General features: G+C 53.7%; 2 protein-coding genes across 5 annotated transcripts in view; one reads left to right on the top strand and one right to left on the bottom strand.

Annotated features, from left to right (window-relative positions):
• Pde4a (phosphodiesterase 4A) overlaps nucleotides 1–16,846 on the top strand; it is a 34,743-nt gene extending 17,897 nt beyond the window's left edge. For 3 of the 4 annotated variants that reach the window (XM_023717142.1, XM_004632999.2, XM_023717143.1), the window contains 14 exons: nucleotides 780–971; nucleotides 1,377–1,413; nucleotides 1,499–1,569; nucleotides 2,619–2,668; nucleotides 2,822–2,934; nucleotides 6,632–6,725; nucleotides 8,570–8,793; nucleotides 9,715–9,813; nucleotides 9,910–10,074; nucleotides 10,218–10,317; nucleotides 10,563–10,717; nucleotides 10,864–10,986; nucleotides 11,508–11,690; nucleotides 14,574–16,846. In XM_023717142.1, coding sequence (XP_023572910.1) covers nucleotides 780–971; nucleotides 1,377–1,413; nucleotides 1,499–1,569; nucleotides 2,619–2,668; nucleotides 2,822–2,934; nucleotides 6,632–6,725; nucleotides 8,570–8,793; nucleotides 9,715–9,813; nucleotides 9,910–10,074; nucleotides 10,218–10,317; nucleotides 10,563–10,717; nucleotides 10,864–10,986; nucleotides 11,508–11,690; nucleotides 14,574–15,191 — 2,224 coding nt within the window. In that variant the 3' untranslated portion in view covers nucleotides 15,192–16,846. Of the gene's footprint in view, nucleotides 1–779; nucleotides 972–1,376; nucleotides 1,414–1,498; nucleotides 1,570–2,618; nucleotides 2,669–2,821; nucleotides 2,935–4,829; nucleotides 5,239–6,631; nucleotides 6,726–8,569; nucleotides 8,794–9,714; nucleotides 9,814–9,909; nucleotides 10,075–10,217; nucleotides 10,318–10,562; nucleotides 10,718–10,863; nucleotides 10,987–11,507; nucleotides 11,691–14,573 lie in introns of those variants that run through there. The other variant, XM_023717144.1, reaches the window with a different exon arrangement.
• A 7,699-nt stretch (nucleotides 16,847–24,545) lies between these two features.
• Nucleotides 24,546–25,803, bottom strand: part of Keap1 (kelch like ECH associated protein 1) — a 9,526-nt gene continuing 8,268 nt past the window's right edge. The window contains exon 6 of the mRNA XM_004632844.2: nucleotides 24,546–25,233. Within this exon, the coding sequence (XP_004632901.1) occupies nucleotides 25,067–25,233 (167 nt within the window). The 3' untranslated portion in view covers nucleotides 24,546–25,066. The remainder of the gene's footprint in view (nucleotides 25,234–25,803) is intronic.

The following is a 25,803-nucleotide window of genomic DNA, read 5'->3' as shown; positions in this document are numbered from 1 at the left end:
GTGAGCTAAACCCCAGGGTTCACGTTCCTGTCTTGTTAGAAAGGGATCCAAGCTGAGAATACAGCTCAGCAGCAGGATGCTTGCTGGCCTGGCGTGTGCTGGGTTTCTACCTCAGCGCCACGCTTGCTGGGACTGGTGGCACACACATGTAATCCCAGCACTCTGGAGGCTAGGGCAGGAGGATCACCTTGGCTTTGAGACAGGCCTCAAACTTGCAGCAGTTCTCCTGCCTCAGCCTACCTGTTGGTGACATTACAGGTGTATGTCACCGTACCCAGCTATGGGTTAGAATTTTGACATGTGTTAGTCCAGGGCAGCTTCCCTAACAAGTCAACATTTCAACTGAGGCCAGAAAGAGGAGCCACTGGGAATCTGGGAAGGAGAAACAGGCTGGATTTAGGGAGCAACCGGGAGCCCAGAAATGGGGCGCTGCAGTGGACTGGCTTTTGTCTTGAGTTAGGTGGGAGCCGTAGAGGGCTCTTTAGCGTCGGAGCTGCGGCCTGATCAGTGCTCGTGGGCGCCCTCTCGTGGCACTGGGAGGAATAGGTGGAATGAAAATGTGGGAACCCAGGTAGATGTGAATGCCTCTTGCTGGCTACGGCCAAGAGGGGTGACGGGGACAGATTTGGGTAGCTAAGCAGATATGAGGTGCAAAGCACAGAACCAGAGCAGACCCCAAGGTTTTGGCCTGAGGGTGGGAGGACAGGCATGTGCCCCCTCCCCTGAGCCCTGACATGATCTTGCCTTCTGTGATCACTCTCCCTGCCTGTACTCCACAGCTTTGATGCAGAAAATGGGCCGACACCATCCCCCGGACGCAGCCCCCTGGACTCGCAGGCGAGCCCGGGCCTCGTGCTGCACGCCGGGGCAGCCACCAGCCAGCGCCGGGAGTCCTTCCTCTATCGCTCCGACAGTGACTATGACATGTCACCCAAGACCATGTCCCGCAACTCGTCAGTCACCAGCGAGGCGTGAGCAAACCTCTCCTCACCCCAAAACCGGGTCTCAGCACAAACTGCCCACCTTGGTCGCCTTCTATGCCTGCATACCCCAGTTAAGGGTCAGGCAGCCCTGCCACCTTAGTGTCACCCAGGCTAGGCAATAGCTCCGCCACTGAGCTATGCTGGTTTTATTCTGAGACAAGGTCTCACTGAGTTGTACAGACTGGGCTTGAACTTGCAATCCTCCTGCCTCAGCCACCTCCTCTCTCGATGGATCCCCAAGGCCCCCACTACTCCTCCAGGGGCCACCTTGGGCCTTGCAGCCCCCTGCCTGCCCTGCTTTCCTCACGATCTGGCAGCATATCCCACTTCCCCAGGTTCCCCCCAGAGCTGCCTCTGTGCAGGCCCCTGACCGGCCACCATCCTTGATTGCAGGCACGCGGAGGACCTCATTGTAACGCCCTTTGCCCAGGTGAGACCCTTCCCCAGGTGGCTCAAGAGGGAAGCAACTCCAGCCCTCCCCTGCGCCTGTCCTCACTGCTACCCACCACCCCCAGGTGCTGGCCAGTCTCCGCAGCGTCCGAAGCAACTTCTCGCTCCTGACCAATGTGCCCATTCCCAGCCACAAGTAAGTTGAGGCTGGGACCTAGTGCCTGTGAGCACAGGGGAAAGGCACAGCAGGTTCAGTGTTCAGCCGCTGTGTGACCTTGAGCAAACCCTTGGCCTCTCTGAACCTCTGTTCAGGCAACACCTCCGTCTGAGCCAGAGCCCACTGCAGTTGGAGGGCCTAAGACACAGACACTTTATAAATAATACAGAGACCCAAGGGTCTGCTTGCAAAGTAGGAAGACTCCAGCCAGTCCTGGTCTCTGGGCCTATAGCACTGTTGGTCTATTTTCTCTGTCTCCGTTTCTCTGACTCTGTCTCTCTGTCTCTCTCTGTCTCTGTCTGTCTCTGTCTCTTTGTCTCTGTCTGTGTCTCTGTCTCTCTCTGTCTCTGACTCTCTGTCTCTGACTCTGACTCTCTCTGTCTCTCTCTCTCGCTCTCTCTCTCTCTGTTTCTAGTACTGGGAATCGAACTCACGACCTTGCACTTGCCAAGCAGGCTTTGTGCCAGTGGGCTATATCCCTGGTCCCACTGTTTACTTTTGGTAAAATGGGAACTGCAGTGGTTGGTGTCTCCAGTTGATAGCTCTGAGGAGCCCCAGAGATGGCATTAAAAGGACTAGCACTTTTCCCTGCACATAGTAAGTGCTCGGCAAATATGACTGCTTTGTCTGGTTTTGAGGCAGGTGGACAGAGTCATCCTAGAGGGTTGGAGAAGTTGGGCAGAGTAGTCAAGCGGTCAGGGATTTTGGAAACTCCAAATGTGGTCCTACTATTCAACTGTGTTTTCTCCAAGAGACCAACTTTATCGGGCTGGGGAGATGGCTCAGTGGAATAAGCACTTGCCTGGCAAGCTCAAGGACCTGAGTTCAATCCCTGGTTCCGCAAAAAAAGAAAAGAAACCAACCTTATCTCCTTGGACCCCAGTTTCCTCATCTGTAAAATGGGTTCTTGGCCCAGCACATTGGCAGGCTGTAGGCAAAGCATGTGACTGTGTGCTGGGGACATAGCACAGGAGGTTGGGATCTAGGGCTGGCTGGCAGTGTGACATGGGGGCCTCATTTCTTTGCAGGCGGTCCCCACTGGGAGGCCCCGCCCTCGTCTGCAAGGCCACTCTGTCAGGTAGCTAAGCCTGGGGAGTGGGGAGGCATGGCTTGCTATCGTGGGAGTCCCTCGACTGGGGAGCTGGCAACACTTTGCCCAGCACTCAGCTCACCTGGCTGGCTGGGGTCTCGGGGACCCTTTCGGATATCATGCCTGCTACCCCTTCCCCAGAGGAGACATGTCAGCAGCTGGCCCGGGAGACCTTGGAGGAGCTGGACTGGTGCCTGGAGCAGTTGGAGACCATGCAGACTTACCGCTCTGTCAGCGAGATGGCCTCACATAAGGTTTGTGGGCGGGGCTTCTGGTGGGCGGGGCTTCTGGTGGGCCAATCACAAGGCAGGGGTTGATGGTGGGTGGGGCTTATGATGGACTAATCCCTATGCTGGAGTGTTTGGGTGGAAGAATCCCTGGGTGGAGTTAGTGGGATGGGGTCAGTTACTGGGAATGGCCTATGGAATAGGACCAATGGCCTGAAATGGACGGGGTCTGTGGATGAACCAATCCTCCACCACTGAGGTGGTGGTGGTGGAGCCAACCACTCAGTGAGATGGGGCGATTCCTTGAGTAGAGCTGGCGGGAATGGAGTCTATTGGCGGAGCCACTCAGCAGTGGGCGGGATCAATTCTTGGGTAGGATCTACATGGCCAATGTGGGTGGAGCCAACCACTACAATGGGTAGACGTGGGCAGGGCCAATTCTTTGGCCTGGTCTGTGAGCGGAGGGCCATCCCCTTGGTGGGTTGATTGTGTAATGTCAAGCCCAGGCCAGGCTGATGTGTGTAGTGCCTAGGGAGGGAAGGCAGTCCCTGGGCGAGGTCAACCCTTGGACGACAATTTGAAAACTTGTGCCTGCTGTAGATTCTGGCTTTTTGCTCAGGGCTGGCGTACCTGGTGTGTATCAGGGCATGTGTGCGTCTAATTGTACGTTTGTCTGTAGGTGACTGTTCCCAGGGCTGTGGTGCATTCACGTGACTTGCGGGTGTGAATCTGGTTTTGGATCTGTGCAACTATTCATTTGTTAGCTCCCGATTTGCAGGCTTGGGTTTGGAGTGGCTACTGAGGGGTGGCACGAACAGGGATAAACTTCTGTAGGGTGGAGGTGTGCATCAGAGGTTATGAGGGGTTATGTGTGCTATGCGTGCAGCTGCTGCCCGAAAGATGTGTGTACCTGCAGGTTGAAGGCGGTCCAGATGCAAATCTGAGTGTGTATCTGTTCAGTCTTTATGACTGTGTGTGCTTTCGTGTTGCTCCAGCAAAGGAGCAGCCTGTGCAGCTGTACGTGCTGTGTACTGCACAACTTCAGGGGGCGCTGTTCCAAGAGCAGGCAGCATGAGTGATGCTTCCGGAGTTCTGCATCGTGGGGCAGCCCTTGTGGGCGGGTGCCTACCCGGAAGTGAGTGTGCAGGTGGCGTGCCTTTGCTGGGGAGCACACACATCCGTGGGTGGAAGCCTGTCTGGGAAACTGGAGTGTGGAAGTGACTGTGCCCCTGAGGGCAGGTCAAGCAACTGAGTGTGACTGTGCTACGGCCAGAGGCATTCCCATGCTGTGCACATGTGTGTGCAGGCGTGCGTGCACCTGTGGATGGGAACAAATAGTCCCTTACTGATTTGCCGGGGTACCTTTGTGTCTCAGGGTCTCATGATGTTTGTGTTTGAAATGTATGTCCTGGGTGTGTCTTGTATATGTGGTGTGTTGGTGTTTGTCTGTAGGTGTGCGTCTGGGTGTGGGTCAGTGTTCATGGGTGTGTCTGAGGCAGCTGTCTATGCTCTGCTGGATCCCTATCAGTGTGGTGGACATCAGAGTTGTGGTTGTCTTAGTTGTGTGTGTGTGTGTGTGTGTGTGTGCGTGTGCCCATGTGTGTTCCCTGTAAGTGTAGCAATGAAAGCATTTGCGCATCTGTATGTGTCCCCTAGGTGTTAGAACCTGGGCGGGTGTGTTGGTGACCTGGGGTGTGTGTGTGTGTGTGTGTGTGTGTGTGTGTGTGTGTGTGTGTAGTGTCTGGGTGTGGGCCTCCAGGTGTGTCCAAGGACAGGGTGCATCCTTACCAGGGGGAGCTGCATGGGTCTCCTGCCCTCCCTGCCCCTGGCACCCCAGGTCCTTGCTGACGCCCGTGGGCTCTGATGCCCCTTTAACACCCCCCCCCTGCACCACCTGACTTCGCACGCAGCCTGCCAGTGCTGCAGTGCACACGCACACTCGGGGCACACACAGAGCCCCGTGCCTCCCAGCCTCCTCCCAGGACCCTCACCCGGCACCCCCATGGGCAGGGGCCCCCCACTGCCTCCAGCCTCCACTGCTGGGGGGCCCATCGGGGCCAGTGGCTGGTGGGCCATGTAACTGAGGCTGCCAGCGGGAGCGCGGAGGGGAAGGGAGCCCCCAGCCCTGCTGGGCCGGCCCAGGCCCCTCCGCGGCTCCCCCTTCCACTGCTCCCACCTACCCAGCACCCCTCCCCTGCAGCTGGGAACCCCCAGTCCAGCCCAGCTTCTCTGTGCAGCAGCCCCAAGCGGGGCTAAGGCTCCAAGATGCCCCTGGTTGATTTCTTCTGCGAGACCTGCTCCAAGCCGTGGCTGGTGGGCTGGTGGGACCAGGTAGGGGACACAGGTTGGGGGGTGGGCAGGAGACCTGTGGCTAACTGGGGGGTCTTATGTGTGTAGACACACACGTGTGTGGTGGGACACAGCCTTAGCGCTGCCTCTGTGTGGCCTGGGGCTGGGCTGGGATGTGAATGGATAGATGGGGGTGTGTGGCTCCCCTGGGGAGGGTAGGTCTCCGGGTGTGACAGTGTCGAGACCCGATGGTGTATGTGTGTGTGCGGGTGTGTGTCCTGTCTAGGTCATAGTGTGGCCCTATCTGCAATCACATGGCTCTGACTGGGATTCTGTGTGTCGGGTCGTGTCTGTGAGCCCAAGCTGCCTGATGTTTCTGGACCATGTGACCCTGAATGTCACCGACAGCTCTGTTGTTTGTGTCCCCATGATTTGTATGTCTGCACTGTGTGATGCTATAGGACGAATACAGCTTGGTGTGACATGTGTGAGAGGTGTGTGCATCCAGGGCCTCTGGGCAGCACTGGGGGAAGTGACCACCCTGTCCCCATAGGAGCCGCCCTTCCTGCCCACCGTCCCTCCTGCCGCTCTGAGCAGAGGCTGTTCCTGCTTTGGGAGGCTTTGGCAGCGCTTGGGGGCGGGGAGCCATTGCCCTTTTCCTCTCTGCACAATGTCATAGCATCGGCCTGTGTGAAGTGGCCTGGGAGGACTAGAAGGGGTCCTGAAGGCCAGCTCTGGGGATATGCCATTTATCTGAGCATCTGTCCATGTCCCTGGGGTTGGGAGTGGGCTAGGAGGGGAACGACCTCCCCCTCCCCTGAGTGACCACACTGGGGTTTCCTCAGTTCACTGTTCCCTTGAGGGCTGCCAGACCTCTTCCCAGAGCTTGGGTGCTGTAGTCCCTTTCTCCAAACTGGGTTGTTGCTGAAGGTCGGGACTCCTAGGAATAGGGGTCCATGTCTGGCAAGCCCTGGCCAGGGGTAACTCTGGAAAGGCAAGGGTTAAGGGGCCTTCAGCTTGCCCCCCTTTCCCCAACTCAGCAGCTGGTTGGAGGGGGAGTTGCTAAGGAGACTCCCATCACCATGGTGACGGGATTCTCCTGGTACCTCATTGGCTCCCTGTTAGGCAAGAACCCCTCCCTTGCACAGGTGCCCCTCTGACTCCTCCTTGGGGGGATTGGAGAAGAGTGTCCCTTCTCAGAGAAGGAGGGCTACACTGATTCTGATCTCAGCACCCAGCCTGGGGACTCCCATCTATAGCTGGAAGAGGGAAAGGGCTGACCCCTCCTCTCTAGCAGCCTGCTGGAGGCTCTGGACTGAGATGGTAGGGACATCTGAGGTCCTCGAGAGTTTGTTGGACAGGGGTGACCGACACTTGCCCCCTGGAGCCACAATGATCCCCCACCATCCCTCCTTTCTCGACTCCTTCCCCTTAGTTCAAGAGGATGCTGAACCGTGAGCTCACACACCTGTCAGAAATGAGCAGGTCGGGCAACCAGGTCTCAGAGTACATCTCCACTACATTCCTGGGTGAGTGGAGGGCAGTAATGGGGAGGAAACACCTGGGCTGGGGGGCTCCCCAGCCTCTTAACTTCCCAAAGGTCAAAGCCAACACACACACACACACACACACACACACACACACGCCAACACACAGAAGAGCTCCCACACTGATGAGGCCCCCAAATTCAGTGGGACCCCAACTGCTATGGAACCCACCTGTAAGAATGTCTTGGGGGTTAGGGGTATAGGTCAGTGGTGAGCATGTTCAAGGCCCCTAGTGTGAGCTACAGTTATATCTCTAAGCTAAAAACCTCCTCTAAACCTCATGAAACCCCAGTGAAACTCAAACTCCAGATCCCGAAAGCCCCCTAAATTCAAATAGAATTCTGGACTTTAAAAAAACCTGCCATGTCAGCCCCGCTCCCCAGGGCACACAGACAGTGATTGAGACTGGGTGTGGTGGCACACACCTGTAATCCCAGCATTTGGGAGGCTGTAAACAGGAGAATCACTACAAGTCCTATCTAGTAGTGAGACCCTGGACACCCTATAGACCCTTCCCTAAAATCCAAAAAAAGAAAAGAAAAGCCTCTCAAGGGGGCTGGGGAGATAATTCAGTGGTCTAAGCACCTGCCTGGCAAGCACAAGGACCCAGGTTTGATCCCCAGTATAGCATGCTATGCTGGCAACTGAAACTGGATGTGGTGGTACATGCCTGTAATCCCAGTTCTGGGGAGGCTGAGACAGGAGGATCACTATAAGTCCAAGCTGCATAGCGAGACCCTGTACCAAATAAATAAATAAATATTAAAAAGAATCTACTAGGAGGGGTAGGATGTACTTGTAATTCCAGCACTAGGGAGGCTGAGGCAGAAAGATCACCTTGTGTTAGAGGCTAGCCTGTGCTACTTATGGAGACTGTGTCTCAAAAAAAGGGGGGGACTGTAAAAGATTCACAAAATATAGGATAATTTCCTAACCCCATGGAACCCTAAATACAATAGAGAGTACCCCCAGATTCATCCACATTCTTACACTTGTGGGGAACTCAAGTCTATCCTGACTTCTGAGCCCAAGCCCTCACTCAGTCTACCTCTGCAAACACACGCACAAGACAGTTTCACCTTCACAATTTATCACCAAATCCCAAAGGCCCCCAAGTTCAGGTCTCATCCCCTCAAATCAACACACCCCTAATGAGCACAAATGAAAGGACCCAGAATTTCAAATGTTCCCACCAATGAGAATGTGGTCTCAGTGTTGGAAGGATTCAGCCAATGGCAGCTTGGTATGCAAATGACCCCCTAAATAGGCCCCATCATTGACTGGTGGTCCCAAGTCATAATGGGTGGCCCTGGCCAGCTTGAAAGTTCTGAGAAAAAAGAAAAAAGAAGAGAAAGTTCTGAGAAGTCTTCGATGCTGGCCCGCACACAGAGTGGAGCCAAGAGGGGACATGGAGCCAGAGAACCCCCTTCCCTCCCCTGTGCCAGTGATGCCTTCTGCCACCAGCCCACTTGGCCATCATGGTGTTACCTTCGCCAGACAGGAAGGGTCCCTGGGTAGCCAGGCCAGGCAGCGGCCCTCCCCGTTGTCCCCCTCCCAGTTCCTGACTTCCCACACCACCGCACCACGCCACGTGGCAGTGGCTCAGGGGCCAGCCCACAGCCTCATTGGACCCGCACCAGGCCCCCTGCTCACACTCACCAGCTCCAAGAACTGTGCTCCCTGTGGCTGCCAGCCACAAAACACCCATCCGTGTGCCACTCAGACAGGGCTTGCCCTGATGGGTAAGTCTTCCCAGAATGTGGTGAGCTGAGGGACGAAAGATCTTCCCTGGAGCGGTGCTCATGTCCATCCCCAAACTTCAACAGACAAACAGAATGAAGTGGAGATCCCATCACCCACAATGAAAGACCGAGAGCCCCAGGAAGCACCTCGACAGAAGCCCTCCCAGCCGCTTCCACCCCCGGTGCCACATCTGCAGCCCATGTCACAGATTACGGGAGTGAAGAGACTGTTACACAGCAGCAGCCTGAACAATGCCAGCATCCCCCGCTTTGGGGTGAAGACTGATCAGGAGGAGCTCCTGGCCCAAGTGGGTGGACACATGGCGGGGGCAAGGCGCTCGGCGAACCCTGGGCGCGAGTGTTTATCTCCCCTGCTGACACCAACAGAGGGTATCTGTTGCCCTCGGTTTATTTTTTATTTTTTAGCAGAGCTGGGGATTGAACTCAGGCCCTTGACTTGCCAGGGAAGCGCTTATCCCACTGAGCTATCTCCCTGGCCCATGCCCTCAGTTCATTGAACACCTACTCTGTGCCTTCGCTGTTTTCTGGATTTTGGGACATGTGGAGGATAAGACAATCCACACCCCTGTCCAGGGTGGAGGAGGGCTCTTGAGTGGTTTATCTTAGAGGCTGAGCTGAGTCACCTCTCAGCTGTGCCACTTGTGGACCACCTCAGGACCTTGGAGACGCTGTCTCTCTTCTCTAAGCCTTAGGTCCCTCACCTGCCAAATGAGATCAAGTGTTGGGTGGGTAGTAAGTGCTCAAAAGAGAGTAGCTCGAGGTTGAGGCAGGAGGATCACAAGTTCCAGTCCCACCAGGATAATTTAGCAACTGCAAGATCCTGTCTCAACGTAAGATAATGAAAAAAGTGCTGGGGCCGGGGTTTCCATCCCCTGGCCTGCCTTGCCGGCCCCAGCACCGCCCCTGGGGCACGCTGAGAAGGCAATTGAGACTGCGCGTGGTGGCCCGCACCTGTAATCCCAGCTCTTGGGAGGCTGTAAACAGGCAGATCACTACAAGTCCGATCTAGTAGTGAGACTGTGAACACCCTGTAGACCCTTCCCTAAAAAAAAATAAAAAAATGAAAGACCAGCCTGAGCTACAAAGTGAGTTTCCCTAAAATCCAAAGGGGGGAAAAAGGTGCTGGGGGATGTAGCTCATTATGTAGGTCCTCGGTTCAGTACAACAGGGTCCTGGAGGTCCTGACCTCTGACCCCTGTCTCCACCAGGAGCTGGAGAACTTAAGCAAGTGGGGCCTGAACATCTTCTGCGTGTCGGACTACGCCGGAGGCCGCTCGCTGAGCTGTATCATGTACACAATATTCCAGGTGAGACCGGCAGCAAAGCACAGCCCCGGCTGTGAGCGGCACAGCGTGGGGTCCTCAGGAGCGGCAGGGTCACTGCTCTGTCCTTGTGGCCCCCAGGAGCGGGACTTGCTGAAGAAATTTCGCATCCCTGTGGACACCATGGTGACATACATGCTGACACTGGAGGACCACTACCATGCCGACGTGGCCTACCACAACAGCCTGCACGCGGCTGACGTGCTGCAGTCTACCCACGTACTGCTGGCCACGCCTGCCCTGGACGTGAGCTCTGGCCTCCGCGTGTCCCCCAGGCTCCTCCTCTCGGGGTCGCCCAGCTCTCTGTCTGATTCCATTCCTCTTACCTGCTTTTCTCCTCCCCTTCATTCTAACACAGTCCCTCTTTGCCCCCATCTCTTTGACCCCAGGCGGTGTTCACAGACTTGGAGATTCTGGCAGCCCTCTTCGCAGCCGCTATCCATGATGTGGACCACCCTGGGGTCTCGAACCAGTTCCTCATCAATACAAGTGAGTGGTGCTTCTCGGGTGGGGCGGAGTCAGGTGGAGGCGGAGCCTGCTGGGCTCCGGAAGACTTTGACCAATGGAGGTGCAGCTGTCAGGCCTGAGGGCGTGGCTAGTCAGGCTGGAGGCGAATCTGGCAGGGCTGGGGGCGTGGCTTGGTCGGTTGGAGGAGGAGCCAGCAAGGGTGGGTGGGGTCAGGGGCTGGGCCGCGCTATCCCCCCACACACACACTTATCGAGCCCTTGCTGCAGATTCTGAGCTGGCGCTCATGTACAACGACGAGTCGGTGCTCGAGAACCACCACCTGGCTGTAGGCTTCAAGCTGCTGCAGGAAGGGAATTGTGACATCTTCCAGAACCTCAACAAGCGCCAGCGGCAGAGCCTGCGCAAGATGGTCATCGACATGGTAGGTGGGCTTTGGCCGAGGGAAGGGTCCAAACCCCAAGACCCTCCTGACACCTGAGGGGACTGGCAGATTCTGCTGGGCTCCGGGTGGGTTCAGCAGGGAGCCCACAGGCTGCAGGGGCCCCTGTGACGCCCCGTTGTCCACAGGTGCTGGCCACGGACATGTCCAAGCACATGACGCTCCTAGCTGACCTGAAGACCATGGTGGAAACCAAGAAGGTGACGAGCTCGGGAGTTCTCTTACTGGACAACTACTCCGACCGCATCCAGGTACCCACTGCCTGCCCAGCTAGGACATGGCCCCTTCCTCCCCCTTAGTGTGGTTAGCTGCCTCTTCCTCAGTTCCTATCTTGCATGGCCCATCACTGTCCCCTCCCTGTCTTTTTTTCCAACCCCATCTCTCATTTCCCCCACTTCCTCCATGGCCCCCAATTCGCCCTTTCCTCTCTCATCATCTCCTGTCTCCTGTTTCCCCTCCTCCATTTCCTCCCCTTTCATACCACTTGTTCCTCCTCTCTCTCTCTCTCTCTCTCTCTCTCTCTCTCTCTCTCTCTCCCTGGACAGCATTTTGCTTCATACTGCAGGCTGTCCTTTCATTCACTATGGAGTCCAGGCTGGCCTCGCACTCCAGGATCCTCCTGCTGGGATGACAGGCGTGCACCATCACAGCTGGCAACCCCTCCTCTTTCCATCTCTCCATGCCTCTCCCTTCCACTCCTCCACCTCCTCCTCTGCAGCAGCCCCAGGCTGGCCCAGAGCCAGGTCTGGAAGTCGCCCTTGTCCCCCTGCAGGTCCTTCGGAACATGGTGCACTGCGCAGACCTCAGCAACCCCACTAAGCCGCTAGAGCTGTACCGCCAGTGGACGGACCGCATCATGGCTGAGTTCTTCCAGCAGGGCGACCGAGAACGAGAGCGGGGCATGGAGATCAGTCCCATGTGTGATAAGCACACGGCCTCCGTGGAGAAGTCACAGGTACAAGGCCAGTGTGCTGGTAGTAGCGGCCCTGGGGTCCTCTCTGCTCTCCACAGAGTCAAAGGTTTCTGTTTGTTTTCAACACTAGGGATGGAACCCAGGGCTTTTTTTTTTTTTTTTTTTAATTTTTTTTAATTTTTGGTGGAACGGTAGATTGAACTCATGTCCTTGCGCTTACCAGAGAAGCACTTATTCTACTGGGCCATCTCCCCGACCTAGAACCCAGGGCTTTTGTACGGAACCACATCCCAAGATCCCCAGCCCTTTTTTATATTTATTCAAAGGTATCTCATTTTTGAGATAGTGTGTTACTAAATGAACCTTATCTAGGCTGGGCTTGAGTTTGAAATCCTGCTTCAGCTTTCCAGAGTCCTGGGGTTGTAGGTGTGCAGCACCCTAACCAGCTCATGCATCTTTTTTCTCCTCCCTAGTTTTGTTTTTGGAAACAGGTCTCCCAGTATAACTCAGGCTGGCCTTGAACTTGCAGCGATCCTCCTGCCTGAGATCCCTGAGGCCTGAAATTCCAGGGTTGTGCCACCATGCCTGGTGCTTATACATGTGTTTTTACAGTTTGCTTTTTCTTCTCAATAGAGACATAGATTTTAGTTCATCTTTTTAATTCACCACACATAGATTTAGTTCATCTTCTTCTGTACAGTATTTTTTTTTTTTTTTTTTGTGGAACCAGGGATGAACTCAGGCCCTTACGCTTGCCAGGGAAGCGCATACTCTACTGAGCCATCTCCCCGGCCCCTGTATAGTATTTCATAGAGAGAACAGTTAGGTTATTCTCCTGCTAGTGAACATGTAGGTGTCTAGCAGTTAGAAATTCACAGTGACAAGCCAGGCATGCTGGTGCACACCTGTAATCCCAGCACTCAAGAGGCTGACCCAGGAGGATCACCCCGAGTTTGAGGCTAGCCTGGGTTACATAGTGAGGTCAAGGTCGTTCTGAACTACATAGCAAGATCCTATGTCAAAGAAAAATAGAATTGGGCCCGGGAGATGGCTCAGGGGAATAAGTGCTTCCCTGGCAAGCGCAAGGGCCTGAGTTCAATCCCATCCCCAGTTCCACCAAAAAAAAGAAAAAAAGAGTTCAGTGACATGAACAAGACAACATTTTTTTCTCTCACTTAAAGTCTAAAAAACCAGGAATCTAGCATTGAGACAGCAGGTTTGTTGACAAACAGCCCCGGGGACAAATGATGTTTACTTTTCTGCCACCAAAAGTGTGAGAGGAATGCCTCTTTTGGTCACAGATGAGGGCAAAGCTCCAGTCACCCATTTTGGCTGCATTTCACTGAAGGCAGGCCTGTGCCAGCAGAGGCAGCCCCCAGGCTCTTCTCACCATAGAGGGTCACATGGTCACTCTCTTCTCAAAGGATGCTGGGAAATGCAGGGGTTTTTTGGGTGGAACCGGGGATTGAACTCAGGCCCTTGCACTTGCTAGGGAAGCGCTTATTCCACTGAGCCATCTCTCTGGCCCCTGGAAACGTAGTTTTTAATTGGACGTGTTGCTTCCCATAAGAAAAGTAAAGGTTCTGGGCCAAGCACCTGCCTGGCAAGTGTTAAGGTCATAAATTCAATCCCTGCTACCAAAAAGAAGAGTAAAGATTCTGCCACTTGGTAGAAGGGAAGATGAGGGCCCAGGGAGATAGCTCAGTAGAATAAGCGCTTGCCTGGCAAGTGCAGGGTGCTGAGTTCAATCCCCGATACTGAAAGAAAAAAAAAAAAGGAAGATGATAGAGATCACAAAGCAGTGTGACACCAGTGTGATCACAAAGAAAACACAAACTTTCTTTTTTTTTTTTTTTCAGAACTGGGGATTGAACTCAGGCCTTTGTGCTTGCTTGCCAGGCAAGTGCTTATTCTATTGAGCCGTCTCCCCTGCCCTCAATTTTTTTTTTTTCTTTCTTTCTTTCTTTTTTTCTTTCTTTTTTTTTTTTTTGTATTTTAGGGAAGAGTCCACAGGGTGTTCAGGGTCTCACTACTAGATCAGATTCGTAGTGATCCGCCTGTTTACAGCCTCCCAAGAGCTGGGATTACAGACATGTGCCACCATGCCCAGTCTCTTTTATGTATTTGGCAAAGGGTCTCACTATGCAGCTTGGACTTGTAGTGATCCTCCTGTATTTAGCCTTCCCAGTGCTAGAGCGCTGGGATTACAGGCATGTGTCACCATGCCCAGTCTCGGTGGCCTTGGCTCAGCGTGCCCGGGGTGGGGCGGGACCTGGCTAGGCTGGTAGGGCATGTAGCACCAGGGATCAAACTCCGGACCTTGCACTTGCCTAAGCAGGAGTGTAGTCCCCCTGAGCTATCTGGCCAGCCTTTTTTTCTTTCTTTTTTTTTTTTTTTTGAGAAAAGGTCTCACTGTACAGCTCAGGCTGGTCTCCAACTTGTAACAGTCCTCCTGCCTCAGCCTCCTGAGTGCTGGGAATACAGGTGTGTATTACCACACCAATATAAATATATCTATCTATAGATATATATGTATAATATAGATAGATAGATGCATAATATATATAGATATAGATATGTATTAGAGAGAAAGAGAGAGAGAGAGAGAGAGAGAGCGTTAGATCCCCAATTCACCTGCTTGCTTATTTATTTACTTATGCATTTCGAGACAAGGTCTTGCCATGTTGTCCATGCTGGCCTGGAATTTACAGTGATCTTCCTGCCTCAGCCTCCCAAGTGCTGAGATTACAGGTGTGCCCAACCACGCCCAGGCGCCTTTTATTTCAGACAAGGTCTCACCAAGCTTCTCAGGCGGGATCTGAACTTGCAGTTCTCCTGCCTCAGCCTCTCTCACCGTTTGGGGATCCCGGAGTGCCCGTGTGAGGGGCCCTGCCACCTGTTCAGACCTCCTCTTCTCTGCCCTAGGTGGGTTTCATCGACTACATCGTGCACCCGCTGTGGGAGACATGGGCGGACCTGGTGCACCCAGATGCGCAGGACATCCTGGACACGCTGGAGGACAACCGGGACTGGTACTACAGCGCCATCCGGCAGAGCCCGTCCCCACCGCCCGAGGAGGAGCCCGGCAGGCCAGGCCACCCTGCCCCACCCGATAAGTTCCAGTTTGAGCTGACCCTGGAGGAGGAAGAGGAGGAGGAGGCATCCCTAGCCCAGGATTCTTTGGAAGCTCGGGGGGCCTTCGGGGAGGAGCCCATCAAGGTCAAGGGCCCGGAGGCCGAGACTGGGCATTTGCCTCGGGCTTTGGGCGTGGTGTGCGCTGCTCCCGCGGAACAGGAGGAATCCGTGGGTGCTGGAAGTTGCGACCTGATCCTTGAAAGCCCCGATCTGCCTGCCTGGAGGACCCAGTCCACGCCAGAGGAGTCCCCGGGCCCCCCGGGCCTCCCCTCCACGGCGGCCGAGGTGGGGGCCCAGAGAGACCAACGGGCTGCCACGAGGGCGTGCGGCGCCTGCGCGGGGACATCGGGGGAGGACCCAGCCCTGCTGGTTCCAGGCGGGCAGGAGTCGGGTGGGGACCCTCCCTGAGCCGCAGCCTGGTCGCCCCTCCGCCCGTGTCCCCCAACCCCTGCCGACCACCTCCTCTGCTGCCTCAAAGACTCTTGACCCTCTGGAGAAAAGAGAAAACAGAAAAGTTGGGGTTTTTCTCTTTTCTTTTTTTCCCCTATTCCCCTTCCCCCACCCATGGGGCCTTTTTTTGGAGGTGGGGGTTGGGGAGAGAGAGGGCGAGGTCCCAGAACGGATTTTATTTTTTAAATTTTAATTGTAACGTTTTTAGAAAAAGAACAAAAATAAGGAAAAAAAAAAAAAAAAGATGAAACACAGCAACTGTAGATGCCCCCCAACACCCCTACTCCCGGTTCCTCATTTGACACCTCCAAGCCCCTCTCCTCCCCACACACACCCACAGGTCCCAGCCTTCGTCTTCCGGCCCCTGTCCACTGAGGTTTAGGGGAGCTCCGGCGCCCAGCCAGAATAGCCATCTCGGGCAGGGCCGGCGGCGGGGGGCTGCTGCGGCCGCCGTGCTCCCTTCCCCACCGAGTCTTCCGCCTCATTTTGCACAAGCCTAGCCATATGGGGGTCGGTGGAGCTGCTTGCTGGAGGGCGCGGGGAGCAGCGGTCTCCAGGCCGACAGCCAGAGCCAGCCTTGAGGCTGCAGAGGGGTGTGACCCCCTCGGCCCCCCACCTCCCTCCCCGGCTCCTTCTGGGTCTCTGAATTTTCCAGCTTGTGTCGGAGGCTTGGGGCTCCTGTGGCGCCCGCCTCCTCCCTGCTGCTTCTCCTCTCGTTTCTGCCTTAAGGACCTCCTGGCCAGAGGAGACGGCGCAGAGGCCCTGCCTGCGCCTTGGGTAGGACCCTGGCACCCGCGCCCCCCTGGCTCCCACGCCCGACCCCCCACCTCACCCCCACCTCTTTGCCCTAGGAGGAAGCAATAACGGTGTGCACCCACATCCCCCATCTGGGGCACCCCTCCCTGCCCGTGTCCCTCTCTAGACCCTGAGCAATACGGCAGACAGATGAAGGCCATCTCCAAGCCACGGGGGGCCGTTGGAAAGGAGAGACACCCCCCCCCCCCCCCCCCCCCGTCCCTGTGCCCCTCGACCTGCCTCTGCGGCTGGGCCAGGCCGACCTAGCGTTTGTTTCCTCACCCCCCCCCATTCTGAGCACACGGTACTGTAGCCCCCACTTCTCCCATCTGTCTGTGCCCGATGGCCCGCACCCCATACCGCTGTACAGGGTTCATTTTTGTAGAGAACGTAGTTTCTTTCTGTCCCAGCCCATGGCCCAGAGGGGTCTTTTTCCTTTTTGTACATACTGTAAGGTTGGTTTGTAAATTATTCTCCAAAGGCAAAAAGGGAACATCAGCTCGCCCTACCCTGCCGACCCAGCCAGGAAGGGAGGTGAGGAAGCCTGACCCCTGCTGTATTATACAAACTGTACCATAGTCCCAGGAAGGTTGGGCTCATTGAGGTGTAGGGGACGTTGTGACATCCCAGGGATGGGAGCCTTGCACACCCGGCCGCCTCTGCCTTCCCAGATGGGGGGCACTGGCCAGGTGACTCCACCCCATCAGTCCCCCAAGCCACGAGCTGCTCGCGCGTTCCCCCTTTCACTCGATCCGTCGGTCCCTCGATCGATAATCAACTCTTTAATCTTGTCACCAATTAAACCGAGGCTTTCACCGCCCGTCCTGGCTGCCCTGGCTTCATTCCCGCCGCCGGCTCCCTCTTGCGGGTCAGCCTGGGGGGCGAGGGGCAGTCCTGTCGCTGCTGCTCCTCAGCAGCGGAGGAATTCCTATGGATTGGAACGATGTGATGAGTCCAGGTTCTGGTAGTTCCCAAACTTGGGCCCTGTCCTTGGACAGAAGTACAAAGCTGTCACACAGAAATTCAGACTCGCTGGGTGGAGGCTGAGGTTCGAGGACTCTCTCTTTCTCTCTTTCTCTCTCTCTCTCTCTCTCTCTGGCTTTTTTTTTTTTTTTTTTTTTTTTTTTTTTTTTTTAACTGGGGCAGAACCCATTGCTAAGCAAATATGGCACCCTAGTCCTTTATTTTTTACTGGAAGACAAATCTTGCTAAGTACTCCAGGCTGGCCTCAAGTTTGTGACCCTTCTGCCTCAGCCTCCCCAGGAGCTGGGCTTACAGGCATGGGACCCAGCGACCAGGTAGTGCTGTCTTTCCTTGGTGGAGATAGAAGACGAGGCCTTGTGCATGGTAGACAAGGTTTCTACATCCTCAGCCCTGGCTATGTGTGTGTATGGGGAGGGTGGTGGTTATTGTTCAGCCCTGCTGATTGAACTTGGGACCTTTACAGTGAGCTACATACCCAGGCTTTTTATTGATTTGATTGATTGATTGATTGATTGATTGATTGAGACAGGGTCTTGCTATATAGTTCAGGCTGACCTTGAACTCATGGTGATCCTCTTGCCTCAGCCTCCCAAGTGATAGGATTAGAAGTGTGTACCATCATGGCTGGCTTATTTTATTCTGAGACTGGGTCTTGCCAAGTTACTAGATTGCTGAGGTGAGATTTGAACTTGTGACCTGCCTCAACCTTCCAGAGTGCCAGGATGACAGGTGTGTGCCACACGCCGGGCACGACTCTGGGCTTCTGCCCCAGCTGTAGCTGGGTGAACTTGGGGGTGATCTTTCTCACCTCCAATTACTGAGCCTACAAAGTGGGGGCTGGAGGTGGTGCTCAAGGTAGAGCTCACGCTTTGCATTCTGGGGCCCCTGCGTTCCATCCCAGCACCAGAGGGTAAAAGCCATGACCTTTGAGGCTGCTTGCAAGCAGGATCATCCAGGGAATGTCCCACATCTGTGTCACCAGGCAAGTCAGCCACAGACCACGTGTCCCAGTGGGCACAGACACTGCACTCCTGCAGTGCTATTCAGGGTCTGGCATTTTAATTTTTCTGTCTATGAAGTAACCACTTGTAGCCAGCAGCTACTGTAATGGGCCATGCAGTTTGGCTCTTAAAACCAGGGAGTGTGTGGAAAGGCCTTGGACATACACAGCTCCATCCTTGACTGTGGCTACGGAGGCTCCCAGTAAGCTGGGAATAGTGGTGTCTTCTGCGATCATGTGGGAGGGCTGAAGCAGGAGGAGCCAAAGTTTGAGCCCAACTGGGCAATTTTTTCTTTGGCCTTATTTATTTATTTATTTATTTATTTTTGAGACAGTTTCACTATGTAGTTCAGTCTGGCCTTTGACTCACTTTGTAGCCCAGGCTAGAGCCTCAAACTCACAATGATCCTCCTGCCTCAGCCTCCTGCGTGCTGGGATTATAGACAGGTGCCACCACTTCTGGCCAGTTTAGGCAGTTTAGCAAGATTCTGTCTCAAAAATAAAAGAGGGTTGACCCTGAGTTTAGTTCCCAGGACACGGGAAAAAAGGTTCCCAGGAGATATAACAGTGCCTCCCCTGAGGGATGGGAAGCAGCAGCCTGGACCCCAGGGGAGAAATGAAGCGGGGAAAGTAGGTGGAAGTTCCCGGGTGTTTGAACTTTATGCAAGAAGCAAGGAGACCCAGACGGCGTCCCAAGAGTTGCAAAGGAGGCAGAGTGGGGAAAAGGGCATCAGGTCGGGGATCAGGCAGTGACTGCTGGTCCTAGGCTGTGGGTTTTGGCGCGGTGGCCCTGGGCAAGCCCTGTTGCTCAGTTTCCCCACATGTGAAAGGGTACCCCAACCACCTCTCCTGCTGGCTCACAGCATCAGGCTGAGAATTTGAGTCACGGTACGGGTGGCATGTGACCGCCAGATGGCTCCAAATTCTCCAGGCAAAGGTGAGGAGGGCATTGCCACAGGGTCCTGCCGTCTGAACAGCAAGGGGAACCCGGGCGAGGGACCAAGCAGTGCACTCTCTGAAGTGGACAATCAGCCACTTTTATTATTCAAAAAAACAAAAAGACAAGGTTTCACTGGACATGGTGATACATGATTGTACTCGGGAGGCTGAGGCAGGAGGACTGCTGCAAATTGGAGCCCAGTCTGGGCAATACAGTGAGTCCAGGCCAGCCTAAGCTACATAGACCTTGTCTCAAAATAAGTAAATGAGTAAGTAAATAAATAAACAAAACAGGGTCTCACTGTAGAGCCTAGGCTGGCCCCCAACTCCTGGCAATCCTCTTGCCTCAGCCTCCCAAGCACTGGGATGACAAGAAAATTCAGGGAAATGAGGTGGTGGTCTTGCTTGGCCAAGTGACTGATAGTAACTGCCAGAGGAGGGGCCTTGGGTTGAAAAAGGAGAAAGAACCCAAGCTACCTGGAAGCTGAGCCAGGAAGGGTGCTTGAGCACAGGAGGCCAAGGGCAGCCAGAGCAAAAGAATTACTTTATTTTATTTTTTGCAGAACCAGGGATGGAACTCAGGCTCTTGCATTTACCAGGGAAGCGCTTATTCCACTGAGCCATCTCCCCAGGCCCCAAGAATTACTTTAAAAACAACAAAAAAGCCAGATGTGGCGGTGCACATCTGCATCTGTGCTCCCAGCACGTGGGAGGCCGAGGCAGGAAGATCATTGCGAGTTTGAGACCAGCCTGGGCTAAGAAATGAGATCCTGTGTCAAAAAAACCTCTTTGGCCAGGGAGATGGCTCAGTGGAATAAGTGCTTCCCTGGCAAGAGCTGGGGCCTGAGTTCAATCCCCAGTTCTAAAAAAAAAACAAAAAAAACAAAAAACAAAAACAAAAACAAAAAAACTTCTTTGATATTTTCTGCATATTTTTGCAATTGAGCATGTGTTACTTTTACAATTGGGTGACAGAAACTGGGGTAGACTCAGTTACTTATGTGCTTTGTACCTCCATTTCTCTAGCTGTTACCTGCATGCGGGCAGGTTTCCTGTGTGCCAGGCACTGATTGTTTTATGTCAATGGTCACATTTAATTTTCTCTCTCTCTCTCTCTTTTTTTTTTTTTTTGCGGAACCGGGGATTGAACTCAGGCTCTTGCCAGGAAAGCGCTTATTCCACTGAGCCATCTCCCCGGCCCAGCATTTAATTTTCGCAGCAGCCCTATAAAATGTACCGGAAGCTGGATGTTGGTGACCCACGCCTGTAATCCCAGCGCTTGGGAGGTTGAGGTGGGAGGATTGGCCAGAGTTCGAGACCAGCCTGGACTACATAGGGAGATCTTGTCTCAAAATAAATGTCCTGGACACAAACTGGGAAAGCAAAACTGGGCGCGCAAGTCTTCGAGCGCCCCCTAGTGTAGGGCTCCGGAGCTACAGCAGAATCAGGAAATGGCGCACGCGCAGAATGCATAAAAGGTGTGGCGCGAGGGCTAGAGTCGGAATTTCTCTCTGCATTACAATTGGCTGATGTAGTTATCATCAGACAAAGCAGCCAATGAGAAGCGCTGCCGAGTCGCCTTTGGAACCTGAGGGCTGGACCAGCCGGGACGCTAGGAAGCGGCACTGCGACACATGCAGGTACGACTCATGAAGTGACCATGTCATTTTCTTTTTGAAAAGGACCCTGCGTAGTCCCTGCTTTCTTAGGCGGACCCTGGCGTCCTTTTCCTTCCCCGAGACCATCCTGAGGTTGGTCGCTTCATCGTAGGGTGACCCGGCACCGTCCTTCTGGGAGTCTCCCCAGAGCTGGCCTCTTCCTTAGGGACATCTGACCATAACCGCTTCTCCTGAGGGTACCCTCGTGTCAGCGCCCGGCCCTGGCCGTACCTTTGTCCTTCCCGGCATCATAGCCTCCATCTGGGGGACCTCAGTATCCTTGTCCCCCCCCCCCACACACACCCCTGTTCTGGGGCTGGAGCCCAAGGCCTTTGCACTGAGATTCCCAGATTGTAGGAGGGTTTTATTATTATTATTATTTTATTATTATTATTTTGGTGTCCTGGAGATAGAGCTGCATCCCCAGCCTTTTTTTTTTTTTTTTTTTAGATGTTTATTTTGAGATCGGATTTCACTAATTGGCCCAGGATGGTCTCCAAATTTCCAAACTGTAATCCTACTGCCTCAGCCTCCCAGTACAGGTACTACAGGGAGGGGCCACCTACCGGGGACTGAACCCACAGGCTCAGCTTTGTCTTTATGTTTCATGGACACATCATAATTGTACATTCAGTATTCATGGCCTACAGTGTAGGCAATGTGCGACTGGTTTATACAGCCCTCAAATATTGGTATTTTCTTTGTAGAAACATTCAAAATCCTCTGATTTTGGGGTTTTTTTTGTTTGTTTGTTTGCGGAACCGGGGATTGAACTCAGGCCCTTGCACTTGCCAGCGAAGCAGTTATTCCACTGAGCCATCTCCCCGGCCCCATGTTCATTTGTTTCTGAGCCAAGGTCATAGTAATGGAGGCTGGCCTTGAACTGGTGTAGCCCAGGGTGGGGTGGCCTCAAACTCATGGGAGTCTTTTTGCCTCTGCCTCATTAGTGCTGAGATTACAAGCATGTACCTCTATGCCTGGCTCATTTTATTTATTTATTTATTTTTATTTTTATTTATTTATTTTGTGGAACCAGGGATTGTTCGAGCTCAGGCCCTTGTGCTTGCCAGGCAAGCGTTTATTCTAAGCCATCTCCCCAGCCCCTTTATTTATTTATTTATTTATTTTTCCCCCCTTATTTTTCTTTTTCTTTTCTTTTTTTTTTTTTTTTTTTTTTTGTTTTGGTGGAACCAGGGCTTGAACTCAGGCCGTTGCGCTCGCCAGGGAAGCGCTCATTCTGCTGAGCCGTCTCCCTTCCCCCCCCCCTTATTTTTAATTATTTATTTGATACTAGGTCTCGCAAAGCAGCTCGGACTTGTGAGCTTCCCATCTCTGTCTCCCCAGCACTGGGATTACAAGCGTGCACCACCATAGCTGTGCGCCCAGGGTGGGGCTGGCACTGTTTATGGTACTGAGGACTGAACCCAGGCCAGGTCCTTGCGCGCTCGCCAGGCAAGCACTTAGACCACGAGCTATTGTTTTGGTTTTTTGAGAGAGGGTCTCGTTATTTAGTTTAAGGTGGCTTGAGCTCACTGTGTGGTCCGGCAGCAGAGCCCGCGTGGTGCTGCACACCTGTAATCTCAGCGCTATAGAGGTTGAGACAGGAGGATCACAGAGTTTGAGACTACCTGGACTACACAGCAAGATTATCTTTAAAAAGGAGGGAGGGTGGGATGGCTCAGCAGACTAAGTGCCTGCTTAGGCAAACAAGACCACAGGCCGCGCTGGCCCAGCCCCCAGGCGCTGAATAGGCCACCGAAAATCAGGCATGGTGGCAGATGCCTGTAATCCCAGCGCTGGGGAGGCTGAGAGCAGGATCACTAGGAATCCAAGCTGCGTAGAGACCCTGTATCAAATACATAAAAAAGACACTTTTTTTTTTTTTTTTTGACAGTACCAGGGATCTAACCCAGGACCTTGTACTTGCCAGGCAGGCATTTACGCCACTGAGCTATATCCCCAGCCCCCTTTTTTTTTTGTTTGTCTCACTCGCATTTTATTTTTGGCCCTGGTAGGCAGAAGCTTGGCCTCATCCCCTGAGCTCCACCCTAGGCCAAGAGTGAAATAACAGAAAAAATGCAAGTCACCTTGAGGGCCCTGGCAGAATGGCACGTAGCCCACCTCCTGGAATTCCAGCAACTGGGGAGGCTGAGGCAGGAGGATGGCTGCGTGTTTCAGGGCAGGATGCGGTACATAATGAGTTCAAGGCCAGCCTGGACTATACAGTGAGATGCTGTCTCAAAAAATTACACAAGTTGGTGCAGTGGGGGCCCCCCTATAGTCCTGGCACGCTGGCAGGCTGACGCTGGAGGCTTCTAAGTTGGAGTCCAGGCTGAGCAACTCAGCAAGATTCTGTATCTAAGTAAAAAAGGGTGGTGGCTGGAAGCATAGCTCAGTGCAAAGGTCCCGCCTGGGGTCAAACAGTTCCCTGTACTGGGGGGGGAAATCCCAGACAGGCGGCTCCTGTGGGCCTCTTCCTATCTACTAGGCCCCGCCTGCAGGTTCCCCTCCCCTCATGCCACCTGTCCAACCCCAGCCACTGCTAGTCACCTGTCACCTAGCTTTCCATAACCCATTACGTCCCAGCCAGCACTGCAATGTGAGGTCTGAGTCCCACAAATGCTTGACAAGCACTATAAGCAAGTTTGATGGCAGCCCCAGCCTCTGGCTGGCCGGCCTTGTGACCAAGGGGGTTCTGGGTTTTGTTCTTTTTTTTTTTTTTTTTTTTTGGAGGGGGTCTGTGGATTGAACCCAGGGCCTTCACACCAAACTACATTCCCAGCCCTTACTCCTCTTTTCAGACCCTTATTTTTTATTTTGAAGCAGGGTATCCCTAAATTCTTCAGCTGGGCTCCAACTTGAGATCCTCCTGTCTCAGCCTCTGAGCATGCTGGGATTGCAGGTGGGCACCACTGCACCGGGCTGGTTCTGGTTTAACTGGTGCTGAGGGATTCTCAATGCTAAAATGGGGACAATTCTGGGCCAACCTGGAAAAGTTGGTTACCCCACTCGGGAGGCTGAGGCAGGAAGGTTGTTTTGTGTTTGAGGTCAGCCTGGACTTCATAGTGAGACTTTGTCTTAAAAAAAAAAAAAAAGGCAGACAGACAGAGAGGAAAAACCCTACTTGTGTTGGGGCAGCCACTGACTCAGGGCAGAGCTGGTCATCACAGCATGTGTCCAAAGTGCCATTTTTACCATTTTCCATTCAGGGGCTGGCACTCGTAAGTGCTGAAATGCAGTCAGTGCAACCTGGCTCTGCACTGGGGCTGCTGCCCTGCTGGCAAGGCACCGAGTTCGAATCACTCACCTGCAGGTTAGACGATGCTGCTTCAACTTTCTGGAATCTTCCCTGCTTACCTGGGGGCCTCTTTAACATCTCTTCCCCCAGTATCATTGGATCAGAGACTGCACTGAAGGGCTCTGGGGTAGAGTGGCACCCAGGGTTCAAACCCCATTAACAGACAGCCCCAAACCCAATCCAAACCAAATCAAAAACAAACATCATTTTAAAAAAAAAATCCAGTTTCAGGAAAATGGCCAAGGCTGGGGAGACAGCGCAGTGGCATAAGCACCTGACTGGCAAGTGCAAGGACCCGCGTTCGATCCTTGGAACCACAAAAAAAGAAAATAAATACTGATTGTCAAGAACTTTCGAAGGTGTCTCCCTGTTTCAAAAAACAAACTGCTCCATGTACAACAACAGACCTCTGGGGCCCTGGAGGCGACAAGGGGCTAGGTCGCAGCCTTCAAGAGTGAGAGACAGGTTGGCGGCTTGCCCACGGGAAAGAGGCGCCCCACATAGGAAAATGTGACAAACTGAGATAAACCAGCTTCCAATCCACGCCCTAAATCCAAGTGGCCACTGTATTTCAGGAGAAAAGCTTTCTGTCGCTTCTGTCCCCAGGGCTCCCCGATCTTCTTTCAGGCTGGATGGAAGACAGTGTTAGTCTGTTCTTTATTTTCATTGGAAACTTACAGGGTTACTTATCAACAGAACTGTCCCCGATGGGTCACTGTTGGCTTTTCTGGAGGGACCCAGCCCTGGGGACCATGTTTCCCAAGGGACCTCGGCCCAAGGCCTCACCTGGCCCCTGCCTGGGGCTACGGGTGCTGACTTCCAAGGTAAAAGGAACAAAAGCAGCTTGGAGTGGCACGAGCTTGCACCCTGATGGGGTGGCAGCCACCTATGGCCCAGTCCCCAGCACAAGGGGCAGGTGGCCTTCTCCACCTCTGTCCTGGGGTGCTGCTGGGGATGCTTCTGGGCAACTCTGAGGGACTCATCTGGTCTCTTTTCTCTCTGGTTGTCACCTGCACAGGGAGGCGGCCTGGCCCCTCTTGGGGGATGAGATCTGTTGTCACGTTTTTTTTTGTCCCTGTTTTATGTATGAAAACAGTGCTGTGAGTCAGGCCATCTCTCTCTCTTTCTTTTTTCTTTTTTCCCAAGAAGCATAAGTGCTTCAACAGGTACAGTTCTGTTGGTCGATCTGTTTCCGGCAGGGCTCCATGGTGACAGCAACGCCCACCCCGCTTCGGCCGGAAGTCATTCGGGTCACCTCACTCCAGGTGTCTGTGTCTGGGTCATAGCATTCCACACTGTCCAGGAATGTGTGACCATCGTAGCCTCCTGCAGGGAGAGTGGGGGCGGGGGGGGGGGGGAGAGTCACTACTCATGCCACCTCTGAGGACAAGAAGAGGGATAGGTAGCCAGGTGTGGCGGCACATCCTGTCATCCCAGCACCATGGGAAGCTGAGGCAGGAGGATCCCAAAGTAGAGCACATTTTAAGCACTTAGCCCCTGTCTCAAAATTTAAAAATAGGGCCGGGGATAGATCTCACTCAGCAGAACAATGCCTGCCTGGCAAGCGCAAGGTCCTGAGTTCAATTCTCAGTACCAATCCTACTGCTACTACTACTACTACTAATGGGGTACTGGGGATGTAGCTCAGTGGTAGAGTACTTGCTAACTATGTACAAGACCACAAGTTTAATCGCCAGTACCATACGCGCGAGCGCGTGCGCGCGCACACACACACACACAAATTTGGTGGAGCACTAATCCCAATACTCGAGAGGCTGAAGCAAAACACTGCTTTAAGTTCAGGGCCAGCCTGGGATACAAAGTGAGTTCAAGGCCAGCCTCAACTGCGTAGTGAAACCTTGCCTCAAAAATAAATAAATAAATAAAATAAAATAA

Source organism: Octodon degus, unplaced genomic scaffold (assembly GCF_000260255.1).
Source record: "Octodon degus isolate 3935 unplaced genomic scaffold, OctDeg1.0 scaffold00050, whole genome shotgun sequence".
Classification (NCBI taxonomy): domain Eukaryota; kingdom Metazoa; phylum Chordata; class Mammalia; order Rodentia; family Octodontidae; genus Octodon; species Octodon degus.
The sequence above is the reverse complement of the archived record's forward strand: the minus strand, read 5'-3'. Positions and strand labels throughout refer to the sequence as shown.